Source organism: Medicago sativa, chromosome 8 (assembly GCF_051527215.1).
Source record: "Medicago sativa cultivar Bolivia chromosome 8, Bolivia_mono, whole genome shotgun sequence".
NCBI classification, from domain to species: Eukaryota; Viridiplantae; Streptophyta; class Magnoliopsida; order Fabales; family Fabaceae; genus Medicago; species Medicago sativa.
Genome location: NC_140756.1, coordinates 13746014 through 13765173, shown reverse-complemented (window position 1 = coordinate 13765173; position 19160 = coordinate 13746014). Strand labels below are relative to the sequence as shown.

Genomic DNA, 19160 nt, shown 5'->3' with positions numbered 1-19160 from the left:
ACATTATTTCACTTAAAATTCAGGTTTAAATTTTCAAATTTTATTCTCTTGCAACCTTAACCTCACATTTATTTTTTTATTTTATATCTCAAATCCATCCTCGAACTTCAAACATTTCAGTAAAATGTGACTTTAAAGAATCTATGTAAAAGACAATTGATAGTAAAATGATAGTGGATTCATCTTTAAAATAAATCAGGTTACTAGAATCGCTGGAAAAATATAATAAAGTCTAAATTTAATAGTATTATAAAGTTTGTTTTTACAAATTTTAATTTGAGCAAACAATTTGAAAACATCAATTACTTGTGTATTATCAAAAAGAACCTTCTACTCTGGTCCACATAATTCTAACAAATCAGTGTGCCGGCTTAATTAGAAGTATAACAAATCAGTGTTCTTTGAGATGGTTTGAGACCCATATAATGCCAATTGATTTTTTATTTTTTGTAGTGCAAATTGATAGGCATTGAAGTTAGTATTGCTTCATAAGATAGTGTCTTATGAGCAAAAAGAAAAAAGAAGATAGTGTCTTTGGTTTTGTGGTAGTAGAGAAAAATTATATTTAATAAATTATATCTAAACTATATATAAAGAAAATAGGCTGCTTTGGGGATGGTGCGTCTATCCCAATTTGGAATAATTATTGGATGAAGGAAAATGTCACTCATTTTAATCTTGATGATGTTACCTCTACGCTCGTTAACTTGCATGTATCGGACTACGTTATGTTGGATCATAAGGCTTGGAATGTTCCATTTTTTAACTCGGTTTTTAACCAACAAATAGTGGAACATATTGTTAACGCACACACCCTTGTTTCCTTCGGTGCGTGAAGACCGGCTCATTTGGAAGAAGGAAAATTATGGTGAATACTCAGTTCGTAGTGTTTATCACTTGTGTATGAATGAACTTCCGGACAAATCCCACTTCAAAATGCAAGGCACATGGGACTTGATTTGGAAGCTTAAGGTGCCACCAAAAATAAAAAATATTATCTATCGAATTTGCAGGAATTGTCTTCCTACGCGCACTAGACTACGAGATAAAGGAGTGAACTGCACGGCTATTTGTGCTTTGTGCAACATGAATGAAGAAGACAATATACATCTCTTATTTCATTGCCCAAGCAACAAAAATATCTGGAGTATGTGAAATGCTTTTCCTATGGTTTGTAATCTATTCAATCAAAACCATGCTGCAAGTAATATTATATTTCAAATGTTAACAATACAAATACAAAATGGAGGAAGAGTGAATAACAAAGACAACGGCTAGGGTTTCATTAGAATAACAATCGCTTAACATAACAAAAAGTTATAAGAGAATATATATACTAAAACCTAATGGACTGCTAACTTGCTAATATTAATGCCCAATGACTTAAGCCCAATACTTTATTATCTAACACTTACCCTCAAACTCATAATGCATCACAAAGAAGCATTGTGAGTTTGTCAAACAAAATACGAAGAAACATACTAAATAATATAAAGCTCTAACACTATCCCTCAAGCTAAAGCTCACTAAGCTTTAAGCTTGTTACAAATTAACCCAGAAAAATAAACCAAATCAGCTGGTAACAAAACCAATGGAGAGCATAGAATTTGTCTTGTATTAAACACATTTTTATTAGTAAAATGCAATAGATTTATTCCTCTAAAAAAACGGTTAAATAAAATTTGATCCATTCTTTCGTGGGCAATTTAAGTGTTGGGCTGTGAAAGGGGTAAGTGTTGGGCTGTGAAACTAGAGAGGGGGGTAGTGATTAAGCTTGTGAGTAATAGTGAGACCGGGTGGGCCCCGGGCTGTTACAAAAAAAGCTCAATTGGTAGTGGGAATACATTGAAGTAGTACTTATCCCCAGGTACTAGGTTCGATTCCCACGGGAGGCAAAAACACTACTAGAGAGGGGGGTAGTGATTAAGCTTGTGAGTAATAGTGAGACCGGGTGGGCCCCGGGCTGTTATGTGTACAAAGGAACCAAGAAGAAATTGAACCGATAATGCATGGGGTCAAGAAAAGGTGAATTGTCTATTTAAGTTTTGTGATTATTTGTCAAAATTTAATGAATGGTCACTGGGTATTGTTAATGAAGTGCACAACTATCCGATGGAGTCAAAGCTAGAAGGTCACCCTCTTGTTGGTAGATTAACTTGAGAAATAGGAGAGGACAATTGAAAACAACATGATGAAACCCGGTGACGGAGTTAAAATAATAATATTTAACTCCGCACAATTGAAATGTAACTGTTCCTGTGCTCAAATTCTAATAATAATATTTTAAATCTCTGATCATCTTTGAAAGCTTCAATTCTAAAGCTTAATCTTTACCCAAGCGGCCGTGTTAGCCACAAAGATATAAATTAAAGTACAAAAACATGTTCAAAATCACTTAATAGCAAGATTCATCAAATGCAGCAGACATGACATTCTTATTAATCAAAGAAGTAGATCTGTACATTGGATTGCACAACTGTATAACTGTTTTTTTTTTGTTGGAGTAACTGTATAATTGTTTGTTAATACTATACAATTTCGTGTACTTTCCATATATACAAAATTCAGACCCAAGTAACCCAATGACTTTTTCTAATCCCTCTTCAATATAAAGCATGTTGTATCTGCATTCTTAAAATCAAAAATGGATTTTGCATGTCTTCAATGAGTCTTTAACCAGTCAGTAATTTGAATGTTGCATAAGCTCCAACCACTGAAATAACACAACAAAGTATAACATTATTTTAATAATAATATTTATTTTCCACTTTTTTTTTTCTGCTTCGGTCGGATAAAGGAAAAAAGAACTCAAGCTTACCTGTCTCAGTAGGTTTGCAAGAGTCCTAGGCAGTGCTTCAATGTTCCTCAGAACGATATAATAGGGAAAGGGAAAGGAGTCCATGTACTTGGAAAACTTCATCTTTCCGCCCTCAAAGGATGCTTCCTGGAGTACAGAAAGTCAAAAGGTTAGAGAAAAGAAAATTTGCAAATCATAAAAGTCACTTGTGGAAGCGAATAAATACCATAAGATCCATTATTGACTCCTGAGAGTTATCAAGAAGCAAGAACGCAACCATCCGGTTACTGGCTAATGCTTCTCTAACACACCGCTTTAAGTTATCCTGAAAAAGATAGAATAGAATCAAAGAGGGCAATAGTTATGAATATATAATGAGGCAGCCAGATTGTTAATCACATACCTTTTCATGAAAACGACCGTCTGCAATTATTAAAACAAGTTGCTGTAGGGGGTTATGGCCAGATGGAAGTCGTGCTTTTACAACAGCAGCATCTAGCTTGTTGGTCAAAAACTTCAACAGATCAACAACTGGTTCATCGGCAATAGTATTCTCTTGATTGAACGTCAAATTGGAGACCATCTGTTCCTCAGTCAAAAACAAACAATGAGATCCTTTCAACATATTCAACAAATGCACAACACTGATGTCAATAAAGAAAATAACTAGACTTGTGTAAATCCTGCTAACCTTAACCCCGGCCTCTGCAGTGAATGGGCTATCAAAATCATGCAGCAAATTTATGTTTCCTTTTGTTCCGAAGCTTGCAACGGCCAAGCTCCCCATTTCAAGTTGAGAAACAGCACGGCATACTGTAACTAAAGCTTCCACAGCAACATCACCACAGCAACTCTCCGACATGCTATGTGAATCATCAACAGCAATTACAACTTGGTAATCACGTTTGTTGGGTCTGGTCCGCCTAAGCCATATTTTATCCATACGATAAAAACTTGCTATGAATTGTATTACCTGGGATTTTTTAAAACGTAGAGAGAGTAAGCACTAACATTTCATGAACAGATGCATACTATTATAAGGTTCATACATACTAATCAGAACACGTCAGCTACCTTTTTCATATGTATCCTTTTTCCGGTTTTATAATACCCTTGGAGCTTGCTGGCCACTGTGGGCTCCAATACAAGACGCAATTGCTCAGTCAGTTCCTGAGACAACTTTGTAGTGCTGAGTTCATATCTTCTCCAGAGAGCAGTAGCATTATCCTTCACATGATCAGGAGCATCACAAGGTTCGTGGTATTTTCCCAATTCCTCATCATTCACAGAAAGTTGACTTAATTTTTGTGTGTTCTCACCCAAGTATGATCTACTGATAGAAATTAGATCTTCCAAACGACTTTCAGGATCAATGTTTGCACTACCAAGAGGCTTTACTGATCCATCATCTTGAGATTTCTCTATGACTGGCATATTCGCTTGATCCCTTTTTTCATTTTTAGGGAGTAAAGAAGAATTACTTACAGAATCTATTTCTGAGTTTTGCTTCTCAAGCTGCAAATTTGCATCTTCTCCAGCACGACTTTCTGTGTCAACCTTATCGACATCAATGTTTCTATCAACCTGTTCCAACGTTGCAGGTCCCAAAGCCTGAGTTGTCCCCTTTTCAAATTCAGAAACATATCCATACTCATCAACATTATCATCATCCATTTCACCAAGATGTTCCATGTTATCCTCAGGGAGATCGCCAGATACATTTATTCTTTCTTTCCTGAAATCAAGTGCATCCCCTGTACTTCGGGAAGGATTGGTTTGTTTTTCTTGAGAAAATGAATGCTCGTGCTGTGGAAGGTGTGATTTAGGTTGAGTTTTACTAAATCCCCCAGTATTTGATGAATCTGACATATTAATATCCATCTCAGACATATCACTTGAAGGAAAACCTCCCGTTACAGCAGGGTTGCCGAAGTTGTGATGGCTATTTGACAAATTTGATTCTGACGCAATATTTTCTGAACCAGATGTCTGCAAATTACTTTTGGATTGTGATGCTAAATCCACATTGGAAACTTGCGGATTAACCACGTCAGAAGATTCAGATGTATCATTCTTTGGATCCATGGAATTCATGTCATCATTCTCTTGATGCTCCTGACCTAGATCATCTTTTTCAGAGGATACATCAACTTCAGTATGTGCTTCTTCCATAATTTCATCAGGCGGGCATGTCTCATCTTCCTGGTTTCCATTCTCAGCTGAATCATCATGCCCTTCTTGATCTCCCTCTTCAATAGGATCCGCATCTTCGTTTGCATTCAAATCTATTTCCATGTCAGAAGAGTGATCCGGTTCATCGGGCTTCAATCCAGTAGCATCAGAATGTGCTGCTTCTTTGTCCATATTTACATCTTCTCCATTTTCTTCATCATCAAACTCATTCTGTGCTGCAGCTTCATCATTCTGAGCATCACCTTCATCACAACTGTCATCCCCAGATTGATCGCTGGTAGAATCATCCTTGGCTCTTAGCTCTTTGTTGCTTCCATCTCCGTCCTTAACTGAAGGTCCTGATTCATACTTTTCTCCTGTATCATTGGGAGTCTCATCTTCATTCTGATCCCAAATTTTCTCTTCAACTGCTTCACTATCTGGTCCAGTGGGACCCATTTCTGATTCAAGTTCCTCATTCTCACCATCACAATCTTCATTTTCACTAGACTCCTCACTAAGGCTTACAGCATCAGCCTGAAAATCCTGATCCATTTCTATACCTGTATTATTGCTGCCTGGCACGTCTTTGGACTCCTCTTGTTCCTCCTTTTTCTGCATCATTGACAAAAGACAGTTAACATACCTTGAGAATCCAATTTTGCCATATATAATGCAATATTAAAGGCCGAAAACTGACCTGTTCACGTGTTCCCAGCAGCTGATCTTCATCAGTTATCTGATCACTGACATCATTTAGTCCAACACCTTCCCCCATGCCAGTCCCACTTGCATCTTCAGATTTATCGAGGGTTCCATCATCTTCCTGGTTTTCTGTTAATCTTCCAAAACCTTTTGAAAATAGAGAAACTAAAATATTTGCAATCACATGAGTTGTTACTGCTACCTGCAAATTGATATATAAATATACAGAATTAGATTATCCATCTCAAACAACAATACTAACAACTTCACAGAACTTTAAAAATGTTGTAGAATATGCCAATTACATATATTATGCAATCAGGAGAAAAAATTATGCATATCCACAGAAAGAGATAAGTGAGTGCTAGGCTTACTGATTTGTGCATAGCAAAGAAATTTTTCAAGAGCTCGTCACTGAATTTCAGTAATAGATCCACGAGCGTATGTAGATTTTGGAAATGGGCTCCCACTTTGGAAGAACTGCTAATGTTATTGTCACAACAATTCACCAGTTTCGCCTACAAGCAACCATATAATCATTTTAGTCACCAAGAAAGGAAAAGTTAAAATAACCTGCGGTTAAACAAAACTTACCCCAAAAGTGATTGTTTTGAAAAGATCATCACATAGCATGTCCAAACTGAGATTTGCGACAAATTGTAGTTCCCATGAACCAAGGTTGACCATGGAAGGGATAGTGATGGGCGAACATAAACTCTGCAATACAGATGTAATGTGTTGATATGTGGACTTCAGGGCTTCATCAAACCTAGCATTAGGCTCCGCACACTGTCTTTCGCAAAAATGGGCCTTCTCAGATGAATCTACAGGATTAGAATTTTCATTCTTTGCGGTGATAAATTCTTCCTCAATTGATTTTGCCTGAAAAGAAAAAATTTATGAATCCGGGTTTCTCATTCAATTTTTTGGATTTCAGAAGGTCAAGTCCAAAGTTTAATACCTTGTCAATTATTTCTTGAAAATGATGAATCAGAACATTTTTAACTGAGCTTCTATCTATACCATTCGCTTTTAACACAAGAAAATGATCCTTAAAATCCTTTATGGCCTTGAAATTTTCGGATACCAGCTGCTCCATTTCTTGAGTAACAACAAAAAGATGTGAGGATGCTATTGTAGTGACAGCTTTCGACCCCCCAATAAGGTAACAATCCAATGATTCCTGTGATTATGTTTTGCATAAATATAAGGCCATAAGTATTGCAAATTTAAAGCAATTCAAAACCAAAAACCATTATGTATTCACCTTTGATTTACAGAACACTGGTAAGAATTCTTCAATGGAAGTGGTCATCTCACTCACTGAAGGTCTTGTTCTTTGACAAGTGTTTAAATGGCTATTTTCTAATATCCTTAGTAAAAGCAATTCTCCATTTGATGTAGCACACAGACTATCAAATAATTGCTGCATAATAAAATATATAAAGATAATTAATATCAGATGCTTAAAACACTAAAGCAAATAAAGCATCCAAATAAAAATGTAATTACAATTTTACCTTCTGTTGCCACATGCATTTGTAAGTAGCAAGCTGATTTGGCGGAACAATAGAGCACATATAACTTTTACTGTTATCAGTGGGGGAGGAAAATGAAAACAACTTTCCCATAGTAGTCGCAAATTCTCTAAAGCATTTCAATTTCTCGCTAAATGCACTGGCAGCAGCAAGTTGGTCCTGTTGTATCTGGACAAGCTGACTGAGGAAAGAACGGGACCTAGCAACCTAAAGAGAACCAAGCTCACATTCAATATACCGTATGCACGACAAAAAAAATTAAAATACACTCAAAAGGCACACAGAAAGAGGTGGATGTGATATTCAGTCCTACCATTGAGGTGGGTTATGAAACAAATTAGAGACCTTACACTACCAATATTTAGAAAAAATGTCTACCTGTTGAGGAGCTATATCTTTATGAGGATCGAGGCATATCTCTTCTTGCAGAAGACGCACACACATAACACTCTTGAAGTAATGCTCAATAGCTGTCTTCCACTCCGTAAGTGGGCTTTCTTCAGGGGCATCCTTATTTTTTACTTTACCATCAATTTCCAAGGATGGACTGGCGAATCTACTATTTTCTAGAAGTAGACACTCCATGTTCCCGGAAAGTTGAAGGAACCACCAAGGTTTTCGCTCATCCTGTATTTTAGTTTAATTAAAAGATAGGAAAGAAAAACAAAATATTTCTATCAATTCTTAATGAAATATTCATGAAAAGAAACAGCTCAGCTTCATACCACCTTATGCGTAGACTTGCGTTGAGACAACCCACTCGTTTTAAAAAGGTTGAGAAGGTCAGACAAAGCTCTACTCTTCCTTTGATTATTTTTATCTTCCTTCCAAATGTTACCGGAGTCAACTGCTTTAATATAAATATTTTCAATCATATGCCATACATCTTTCCATCCTTCCTGGTATAGTGTACGTTGGGAATCACAAGATCTTAAAATGCTTCCAACTTCTGTATAAATTACCAATTTCCAGCATTTCGCAATAAGCAAATCAGACCAAAAAAAAAAAACTCGGAACACCAAAAATAAAATGACAAGAAAACAAAAGGAAAAAATACCTTCAGCATTTTTCTGTTGTATAAGTAAAACATCAAATGCTGATGTTTTCTTAAGCAGCAAATTCTCAAAAGCAGTGTCTAATGCCATGCTGCAGTTTTCAAACCACATCAACCTACACCAGAGAGTGCCAACAACTTAAAAATAAAAACTACCAAAATATTATTAAATTGCAGAGTCCATATTCCATAAGCTGTCAAATAAGATAACCTGTTTTCATCACTGAACAATGGCAAATCAGAAACACCACTGATTGAACCCTTGTGTAGAACATCACGAATGAGCTTATCCATAGGTTCTTGCAGAATATCCTTCACCATTAAGAGAACAACATAGAAAATTATGATCGAACAAATTTACACAATCATTGAAAATACAAATCGGGAAGAGACAGTATTATAAGAACAGCTACCGCTACAAAAATGCTTTACAGTTTATAATGCATACATAGAATATAGATGTTGCAAGATGAAACTGTTAGGTATCCATCCAACAAAGACAACAATTTTTATATATATTTAAAAAAAATAAAAAAAAAACAAAAGAAGATATGCTACTCTGGACTCATTACAAGCAAAAAAATGTTGGACTCAAATAAAAGCAAAAGTTAACTATTCTATGCCCATTTAATGTTATTATTCCAAAAATAGCCTTACATCAATTCCTTCATATTGTGAGATGACCGTTATAATTAAGCTTTTTTCCCATGAAATCAAGAAAACTAAACACACTTAACTATTATCCTTAATAGGTCTGAAAGTAGGTATTTTTGCTTATAATTGAGTCTAATGAGTATATATAGTCACACACAGAATAAGAAATTAAAGTTTTATATAACAAACTATAACAAAATTGCATGAAAAATAAGCATAACAAGGTATCAAAGGAGTACACCATTAATAGATTGGACCCCTTTGATAGTTAGGATAGGAAAGACATAGTAAGGTAAGCTATCATATGCTGCCTAAATTTAGTATTTATTGTGCCAACATGATTTAATTATTCAATGATGCCGCCTATCTCATCATATCTGTTTAGTCACAATTCTCATCATATTTGTTTAGTCATAATTTTATCCTGAAAGGAGGGTTGTGTTGGAAACCAATAGGATGAGACACGACTTGTTCCCACATTTACTAATAAAAGTTAAAAATAATTTTTAATATCTAATAAAATATAAATATAGATATGTTTAATATTAAAATTTATTTAAATTCATAAAAGTTTTAAAATAAAAGATTTTAAAATTGGGAGGAAACTAAAACCCTGTATGAAACCAATAAAGTTATACACAAGCATTTGTACACACAGGTCTAACATGAAATAACTTGATCGGTATAATAAATCACAAAAATTGAAAGTCAACTCAAGATTTGTGGATACATATTAAAATTAGAAGAGAGGCCAAATTTACTCAACTATTATTTCAATAGCCAATTATATTTACATATAAAACTAAACCACAGGCAGGCAGAGTAATGCTACTTACAGTATGCTTCTTTATAAGCTTTTTCAGCTTCTGTCGACTCTTTTTCAAATTTTCAATTGATGAATAACTCTTATCCTGCTCCCACCGACATAGTTTCACCAAATCTTTCAGTTCAGTCGAAATTTCTTTCCTACTAGCATCAATGTGCTTCGATACACTGCTCAGGTGCATAATATACATTCAGACACATAACAAGCCAATGAAAACAATAAATAAAAGACAAGATATTGGATAAACAACAACCGAAAGGAACTCACGTTGGTAAGAACTGCACATAAAATCCAAACATATTGTACAAGAATGTTGACTGCTCCGTCCGACAACAGCTGCAGTGTCCAGCAATGAAGAAAAAAACTATATTACTTTATACTAAAAAAAATCTATTTTAATTGCAAGTAGAAGAAGTTTGACAAAATTCTAAACATTTGCAACAAAATGGGACGTGTCATAAGAATATTAACTAATATTATCTATTGGATTCAATAAGCGCTCATATTTTTATACATATCAATGAAAACACAACTTCTAGAACTATAAATATACCTGGAATTAATTTTCAGGCATGCACTTGTATGATTTTGACCAAGGAAAGCATAAAGAAGCTGAAGCCGTTTCCTGAATTCCCCAAAGCTGGAAGTCTGAATAAAGTCCTCCAGGCTACAAGATTCATATGAAAGATAAAAGTTACTCTAAAAGAAAGCCACATAATCTAAAAAGATGAAGCATCAAATGAGCAGGCTGAATGTTAATTATAGATTACCTTTGGAAAATTGATTGATCGGAAGTAGTGGATAGAAGAAGAGAGTACAAAGGAAACCACAACTGCAACAAAAGCAAGACAAAAAGAATTAAGTTATTGCGGCTTAAAATAAATCAGGATATCACCAAAAGTGGGAAAAGCCTTTAGTCTTTATAAGTGCATTCCTAGCAGGGGCATCACTGGCGTGTTTTTAGTTCTTTTAGTAAACTTTTATCATTTTAAGATACAAATAAGAAGGGAAAAAAAAGGTGACCTAGTGCTATAAAGCTTTCATGCTACAAACCATTGTGGGTCCTACAATACAACTATTAACAAATTATAACAACAAAATGAAGTAATGTGCCGCTTACTTTTTTAGCATTGTTCTCATACTGATCCATCACCTCATCAAGCAACACGGGCCAAGAACCCAGTTCCATCTTTTGCCATGATGACATCAGATCAAAAACAGATTTCAACTGATCTGCATGTCATTAAAACCATAAAAATTGGTAAAAACACAGCATAGACAATTTTAACTACATTACTTGAAAGAAAATTCATACTTGAGAAGGTGAACTTTGAATGATTTTCTTGCATAACTTGAGCCTTGTGAAGTAAAAACTGCAACCCTGAAAAAGCCTAAAGAGGAGAGAATAGATGAAGAATAGACAGTTGAGTCATGGATTAAATCATTTTGTTTTCTATTTTATAAGACTATATATTAACTGAAAAAGTGTGCTAGGGCATGAGTATATATGACAACTTCATTTTCATTAGAGGTTCAAACACCGTTCTAGACAGTAATTGCTCACCTTAGCTAGAGGGATATCAGATGGAAGAGTCAGGAGCATGTCAATGACATCCAAAAATCTCTGCAGATCATTCTGCTCTTCCCACTCATTTAAAAGGGATATGATCTGCTGTCTTAGCGGTGCAAGTACTTTCAGCATTTGTTCAATCTCATGAGCATTTGAATCCTGGATCCACAAAGAACAAAAAGATACACAGGTCATGATACAACCACAAAAAGAAGAAGGGGAAAGAATCCAAGGCTCCAAAAATATCAAAACAACAGAACTGGGAAACACCTTGTAAAAATTGTATCTGTTAGCGGATTTGGCTGACGAATGAAACTTCCTTTTATAATCGATAGAGAGATAAAATAAGTGCTCTGGAATCAGCTTAGCATCTAAGCTGGCCAAATTTGAAGAGTGGACACCTGAGCGAAGGAAAAAATTTAGAATTAGAAAATATAATATAAAATCATAAGTCGTGCCCAGACACAAAACTTGAAATCATATCCAGAACTTATCATTACCTTTGATTAAATTGATACCCAATTTATATGACTCGCTGAAGGAATGCAACCGATCTTCATCAGAAATTTCAAAGATTCCGGGCTGAAAAAATACAGTCATATTACTACGAGATACCAAAAAAAAAAAAAAAAAAACTGCAGATAAAAATAAAAATCAGTACTGGTACAGATGGACAGACGACCACTGAAAACAAATGATCAGACATAGGTCTTATAAAGGTCATATGACTCACTTGGTTTGGTTGTATAAGGTGATCATGAAGAAAAAAAAAACTACTTAAATTGGATGAAGCAATCAAAAGTCATGTTTAAAAATAGAAAAAAACAAATCTAATCTTGATCAATTTATTTTAAAATACAAATTGGTGCTAAGACCATGGCCAACCCATCAAATTCAATATTTTGATGCAGTACCCAATGAAGCTCCAAATCTGGATAAAACACGCAAAAAGAATTGCGCATAAAACATTAACTAATATAGACTTGATTATATTTATAACAAGTATCCAGTAAAAAAATAAGGCATAAAAATCTTTCAACGCCAATTTGCAAATAATATTCTAACTTATAAAGAAGTAAAGGCTACACAGACTCACAGCTTGGATTAGATCACCAGATCCAAATAACTGATTGTGAATGAGAACCACATTGTCCAGAATAGACTCTTCCAGATGTTTCCATTCTTCATCCAATATTTCGCATTCCTCTGAGGATTCCACCTAGTTAATTGAACAGATTTCATTTCAGGTTACTAATATATACATGATGGAATCAATTAACTGAGAGCAGAAATTGTGCATAAAAAATTAGTCTTACATTGTCAGCAGACTTTTCTTCATAAGAAAACTCTTTCCAATCGGAAAATGCTTCGGTTGCACTTGAATTTGTAAGAGCTGGTATTTCAAGCTCCATAATACTCTCAATTTGGAATGCTCGAGGTTTAAACTTGAACTGTTGAGCGTCATGATCGCTTTTTGATTTGGCATAAACTTTCATACTCATCCAAAGACTGGCAAACTCGTCAAATATCTTGTGCAAAAGCTGGTAAAGATATAGGGTGTTATAAGCAAATAATTATTTCAATAGATTCAAATAAAGTTGAATTAGTTGGCATACAAAACCAGAGCATGGGAACTGACCATATAAGATTCAGAGTCGATTATTTTTGCGTCTGCTATAGAATATGAAATTTGAACAAGAATGTTCCAGTAGATGGAAGCTCTACATCGCATCGCAGATACCTGTTCTCAGAATTCAGATGCAAAGTAATTAACAAAATAGAACTTGCCGAATCCATGTATTAGATTAGAGTTAGATTTTAATCCAATAATTTATTTACCTTCTTATCAGCAGAAACGCCGCTTGAAAGAGTGATAAGCCTTTCTATCAAACCCATATTCAAATAAAAGTCTGTCCCAAAATCTAGCTTGTATGATGAATGCAAGTCTACTCCAACGTCCTCAACGGAAATATATTTCCATGAAGCAGCTCGGGGGAAGCGCATAAGTACATATATCATATCCTGCAAAGCTCATAATGTCAGCTTCCAAATGGGAAATAAATGAATTTATACAAGCAAACATTCAAAAATGACAAAGTTACCGTAACCAGGTTGATTTTTTCATGCCCAACTTTTCTCAAATATTCTTTTTCCAAGAAGCTTGACAGAACCAGCGATAACCCAAATTTCATTTCATATACAGCGACTTGAATTGGTTGGATAATGTCATTATATGCCGTGTACTCATCCGTCAATCGATTAATGAAACACATTGCTGTTTCCTGGAATTCAAAATCAGAAATAAAGATAAATAAATGACAGCCCAACGATAATAACTTTCACTACAACCTTTATGGGATTATAATATATGCTGATAGACTTTATTCAACGCGGCCTTTTTTTCTACCATGATAGACTTTATTTAGTTTCAAGAAGGACTTAGTACAAGGGATCATCTAATTCTTAGGTGGCATGTTAGTCTCAAGCCAATCACTAAGGGTGGGTATTTGCATCAGAGATTCTTAGCTCGTATAATTGATGGCTGTAGAAGAATACCTATTCAATCAGTTTTGTTGTGATGTCAGGAAATCCAGTGCAAATATTGGGTTTGGCAAGATCACTGGGATACAAGATAATTGATACACTCAATCTTACCAACAGTTTTATTATATTTTTATATCTTTCAGCAGCAAGATGATTTAAATAAAATTTAATTTTCTTTAAAAATTATAAACAAAATATGCATTTATAACATTTAAATGAGAAAACTAGAAATATCTATACATAGTAATCCAGATTAGTTCAACCTTAATGACATTCCTAGATAGTTATACCTGCCAACTGTGAGTGCGGTCAATAACCTGTTGTAGATCCTCTGCTTCAACATTACCCACTAAAACTTCCAAAGAAGCAATGTGTTTGAGAAACTCATCACACTCATTCATTAACTTCTTGTATTTCCAGGATTCAGAGCGGAACACGATCTGAGTAAAAGACCAAAATAAATTAGAAGTAATGGAAGACAATAGTGAAACACGCCCAGACATAAAACAAGTTAATTTCCACAATTCCGGTCAAATTACAGATAGAAAGAGGGAAAAAAGTTTTAAAAGATATGCACGAAGAAAATAATAAAACAATAATAACACAAGCATATGAGTAATGTAGGAAATTGGACAAAGAATAAGCCCAATCTTCCATTTAAAGAGATATATGTTAATAAAAATTTATACTTTTGCACAGCCAATTGCATTCGAACAAGAGTGCTGATCGTACAAACTGCTGATCGTACAAACAAGAATCACAGTTCATGTCTCTTGGGTCTATCATACAAAATGGTGAGAAGATAGAGGGAGATGTAAACCCAGAGGATCCAAAATGTAAATAGAGGAATATTTTGAATCTGATATGAGATAGAAAAAGTATGCTACTCAAGATTGAAAGAAAACTTGGCGGAAAAACTATAGGACCCACAATATTGTATAGGACTGAATGTCGGGCAGTAAAAAGCCACCAATGAAGTAAGCTCGGTGTTGCAAGACAAGAAAGAATTAAAGCACTAATTTAGTCTCTTACTAGAGGAAGAATTATGATAAGACAAGAAAAATGGGTAGTGGCAACTAGGGAAAGCCATATGCAAAGATCAAGAACTTTGGACCACCAAACCTACAATCCAAAGAGGCGCCGTTTTTATTTTGCAAATGCAAAGCGTCAGCAAAGACTACATATTTTTAGCAAGGATACAATAAATTATTAAACTCGTTTGAAGTAGGCATCATTTATTAAAAATACTGAGTTTGTACTAAAAATCCAACATAAAATATATATATATATATATATATATATATATATATATTTAAGTATGCATAAGGAAAAAAGTATGAATATCTAGATAGAGAATCAAGAGATAAGAATCTAAAAACCTTTCTTTGCAGCTTTCTAAGCTCTGCTTGAAGCTTTTCTAGCCTTTCAGCCTTTCTTTTATCAGCTTCTACTGTCAAAAACTGTCCTGATAAATACCCGCACTCTTTTCGAACCTGAAAATAATTAAATAAATGAAAACTAATTCACTCTAGAGATGTACAGCGCTATTCCGGTTAGGAACTATGGTAAATGAGAAAATTGCTGAGTGATGTAATAAATGCTAAACAACGAAGAGCTTAATATAATAGAAAATTGAGATGTTATCCGTCAAATTAAGGCACTTTTTGGAATACCTGAATTTCAAGTTCAAGTGATGATATTGTTTCTTCAAGCTGAGTGTACTTGCAATAGTACTTCATGACAGGATCAACTTCATTATAGCTGAGCAAGAGATGAATGCGTAATGCTCCAATGTGTGCCCATGCACAACCAATAGTATAATTGAAATTGAAATCTGGTATATATACGAAGAAAAAGTTAGAAGTGAGATGGTTCAAAAACATGAACCAAAAAGATTATACTTCTTTGGCCATAGATAAAGGAACAAATCAGTAATTATATATTTTGATTAATTGAGGGGAAGAAGAGGCAAATAATTACCAGTGGTAGTGGACTGGATATACAGCTCCCTAAGCAGCGGAACAATGAACTTATTCACTGAGTTTTTCAATCTGTGGTGTCGTGAAAAACCAACAAGGGTGCTCACCAAATGGATGCTTTCTTCCTGGATTCAGTTAACAAAGGAATGGGAATAAGACCACTGAAGTATCATTATCAAAACTATTTAAAACGAATACAAAACCAAAAATTTAATATTCAATAGAACCCAACGTGAACCAAAAATGCACCGTGTTATGAATTCCATGAGTCTCATTTATAACATACATATTCAATACAATAAATGTACTTATATATACACATTGCATGTATTGTCCTCCCTTGTATTCCATGATTTCTTCGTGTTATGAAAACCTTCCGAAAGCCTAACATATTTGTTAACTAAGGGAGGGATTAGCCCATGATTAATTTTGAGTCAAATGCTATCCCTATAGTTGTTTAGCATTACATGTTCAAAATATCAGAAGAACACGGATAATCGAATTCAATGACATCAAAACATGTTTTACTCATTTGCTGAACATATGAAATTGAATGAGGATTGAAACTAAAATTTATCACAACATTCAGAAGCTAACAATTCGATTAAAGAACCAATGAGGCTTAGGTCAAAACTTGGATCAAGTTTCTGATGTGCTTGTGGTGATCTTCAAAAACAAAATGTGTATTATTTTTTCCAGAATATACATATCCACATATGTGGTATTATCAGAGAACATCCCCTTAGGCATCTCCAACTGCTCAACTCCACTTAAATTTTGTTCTCAGGTATAGCTACATTTATTAGTTAGTTTAACTGTAGCATTATTCTGATAAATATGTTCTGGGTAGATATTTGAGTAAAACAAAAATAAAACTGTTGAAAAAAGAAGAAATTAAAAAAGAGTTCCACGATTTGTTTAAATAATTAGGGAAACAGACAAGCAATGCCCAACATAGGATATTTTCAAAATGCCCATAACTAACAACCGAAACAGTCAAAAAGCCATATTAAGAATTTAAATAAATAAAGAGCATACTGTAGCCATATTTCTCTCAAAAGAAGAAAAGTTATATTTAATTGCAGCATATTGATCAGCATCAAATGATTTTCTGTGCGCATAAATAATCTGCATTCAAGCAAAGCCATAAACAAGAATTAGTTTAACAATTTGAGATAAATTATGTCCAATGAATAACAAATAATAAAAAAAAATTACAAAAAGAAAACATTAAATATAACCTGCTGGAAAAGGGCACGAGCAGCAGACAAAAGAAATTTAGGCAAATATGTCCCATGGTGAGAGCAATTCCACAAATTGGACAAGGAAGCTCTACACTTGAGAGATTGCACCCAAAACTCCTTGACAGCATGTGAGCTTTCCCTGAATACATGATGAACAGTGATGAGAAATATTATAGGAAGTGTAATGATTGATGTGCCAAGCTCATGACTCTCAATATACACAAATAACAGATAACAAGTACTCATGTAACAAACGACAAATGATACAATACTGGCAAGATGCACATTGACTAGTACTTAAACAAATCTGATGCAAGAAAAATAGCTGCCTTCAGATTTGAATTCAATAAGGATCTGTCTACACAAGTATTGGTTAATATCTAGTATTTAGCAGCGTTTAATTGTCGTTGTTAATTAGGATTTGAACTGTATGCTCTCGGATATATTTCCCGATTTTTATAGTTTTTAAAAATTAGAAATTATCTCATATTTATTCATTGCAGAATATTTCTACATATATAGTGTATCTGTAGTAATAATCCTACTGTATATTTCTACATATATAGAAGCAGTATATAACAAAAACCAAAATAATTAATAAAATGAACTCACGTGATCTGTAACACAGTGGAAGCACACACAGGTTGGATGAGCATGTGGGGTAATGCAATACTGATATTATCAAAACCTTCGATCTTAGAGAAATTCTGGTGCAAGAACAAACATGACAAATAGGTCAAAAAGCACACAACCACGAAAAACTAAATATGAAAGAGAGAAATTGCACACACACATACCTTAACAAATTCAGGAAAGCATGCCCACAAAGATTCATGCCAGTTAAACCACATCTCAAGAACAAAGCTTGCAATTTTCATATTCACTACAACCCCAGCCGGCCCAGGAAAAAAATCCCAAAGAAAAAATAAATTAAAAAACCTTATCTGAGCCAATTCATAGAGAAAAAGGTTAATACGACACATCTGAATTCGTGCACCAACCTGCATCCATTGAAGTCCAAGCATTCAGGGTCCACAAAATCTTTTGATGTGGTGAAAACATTTGTGGGGGTCTTGATGAGAAACTCAGAGAAAATTTTAAAGCAGAGTCCAAAAGGTAGGAAAGATGTCCAACAACCTACAACCAGAGAAAACTATGTTTAAAATAATCCATTATACATACAAACTACTTGTAGCATAACAGAAAGAAAGTGATCTAATAAATTAAATCTTCATTTAAAACCAAATTGTAGGTTCTCTCAGCTATAGTAACTACCCGAAAAGAAGGAAATACTATTAAAACTGAAACAATTCATGAGAACCAAGCTTGACTTAATTAAGTACGTAATTAGACATGCATACTTAATTGATTATGCTGCTAAACAGATATCTACCAATAAACACATAAATAGAAAATTGTTCTCAATATTACTTGGTGTAACCCTTCGAGTTCGTCCAAAGGCACAGATGTGAGCTCATTTAGTAACTCCATGTCCCAGAATAGACTGGTAGCATCAGCTGGAGGAAACGTATCCTGCACACCCTCAAATACAGACTTTTGGCATAACAACTCAGGTGTAGACAAACAACAAGAAGCTAGATTTTCGGCATAAGCGGAAAGATCTTTGGATCCAGCATTCATTTGCAACTTGTTCTGTTCATGTTCTAACCGTCCTGACAGCACCTGTAAATCAAGTTCAGTAACAAATATTCAAAGAAACACATGCATTTATAGTTTTCAATGACAACATAAAAGGCACGAACCTGATATGCCTCATCTAACTTATCAATAATATGAGCACCATCATCTTCATGACTCCGTTTCGCTATCATAAACGAGGAGTTGGAGATATCTACATTGTTACAGAATAAACAATGAAAAAGATGCATTCCCAAATAAACCGATGAGAAATATTCAAAGGAAAATAAAATTTGCATATGTGCACAGTCAATCAGTGATAAACCAGAAACATTCAGGCTACATGTTTTAAGAGGCTATGACATCTTCCGTGGAATTTTATTGCCAACCATATATACGCAGAAATTATTAAATTAATAATCATCATAAATGGGTATAA

The 19160-nt window shown here is 34.4% G+C and overlaps 1 protein-coding gene across 5 annotated transcripts in view; it reads right to left on the bottom strand.

The window, feature by feature from the left end:
• Nucleotides 1-2407: 2407 nt before the first annotated feature.
• The window catches only part of LOC146897142 (midasin-like protein), a 39958-nt gene continuing 23205 nt past the window's right edge, over nt 2408-19160 (bottom strand). For 2 of the 5 annotated variants that reach the window (XM_085737536.1, XM_085737540.1), the window contains exons 37-76: nt 18847-18935; nt 18515-18766; nt 18085-18220; nt 17881-17966; nt 17696-17790; nt 17081-17222; nt 16878-16967; nt 15841-15964; nt 15534-15694; nt 15240-15353; nt 14151-14300; nt 13419-13598; nt 13156-13338; nt 12956-13057; nt 12633-12857; nt 12413-12535; nt 11817-11898; nt 11587-11717; nt 11311-11475; nt 11062-11137; nt 10867-10979; nt 10517-10578; nt 10300-10413; nt 10014-10082; nt 9757-9913; nt 8478-8578; nt 8270-8382; nt 7938-8161; nt 7591-7839; nt 7195-7419; nt 6942-7100; nt 6636-6857; nt 6269-6556; nt 6049-6192; nt 5670-5876; nt 3872-5584; nt 3201-3770; nt 3024-3122; nt 2819-2944; nt 2408-2713 (exon numbers count right to left, since the gene is read on the bottom strand). In XM_085737536.1, coding sequence (XP_085593662.1) covers nt 2681-2713; nt 2819-2944; nt 3024-3122; nt 3201-3770; nt 3872-5584; nt 5670-5876; nt 6049-6192; nt 6269-6556; nt 6636-6857; nt 6942-7100; nt 7195-7419; nt 7591-7839; nt 7938-8161; nt 8270-8382; nt 8478-8578; nt 9757-9913; nt 10014-10082; nt 10300-10413; nt 10517-10578; nt 10867-10979; nt 11062-11137; nt 11311-11475; nt 11587-11717; nt 11817-11898; nt 12413-12535; nt 12633-12857; nt 12956-13057; nt 13156-13338; nt 13419-13598; nt 14151-14300; nt 15240-15353; nt 15534-15694; nt 15841-15964; nt 16878-16967; nt 17081-17222; nt 17696-17790; nt 17881-17966; nt 18085-18220; nt 18515-18766; nt 18847-18935 — 7694 coding nt within the window. In that variant the 3' untranslated portion in view covers nt 2408-2680. The remainder of the gene's footprint in view (nt 2714-2818; nt 2945-3023; nt 3123-3200; nt 3771-3871; nt 5585-5669; nt 5877-6048; nt 6193-6268; nt 6557-6635; nt 6858-6941; nt 7101-7194; nt 7420-7590; nt 7840-7937; nt 8162-8269; nt 8383-8477; nt 8579-9756; nt 9914-10013; nt 10083-10299; nt 10414-10516; nt 10579-10866; nt 10980-11061; nt 11138-11310; nt 11476-11586; nt 11718-11816; nt 11899-12412; nt 12536-12632; nt 12858-12955; nt 13058-13155; nt 13339-13418; nt 13599-14150; nt 14301-15239; nt 15354-15533; nt 15695-15840; nt 15965-16877; nt 16968-17080; nt 17223-17695; nt 17791-17880; nt 17967-18084; nt 18221-18514; nt 18767-18846; nt 18936-19160) is intronic. The other 3 variants (XM_085737538.1, XM_085737539.1, XM_085737537.1) reach the window with 3 other exon arrangements.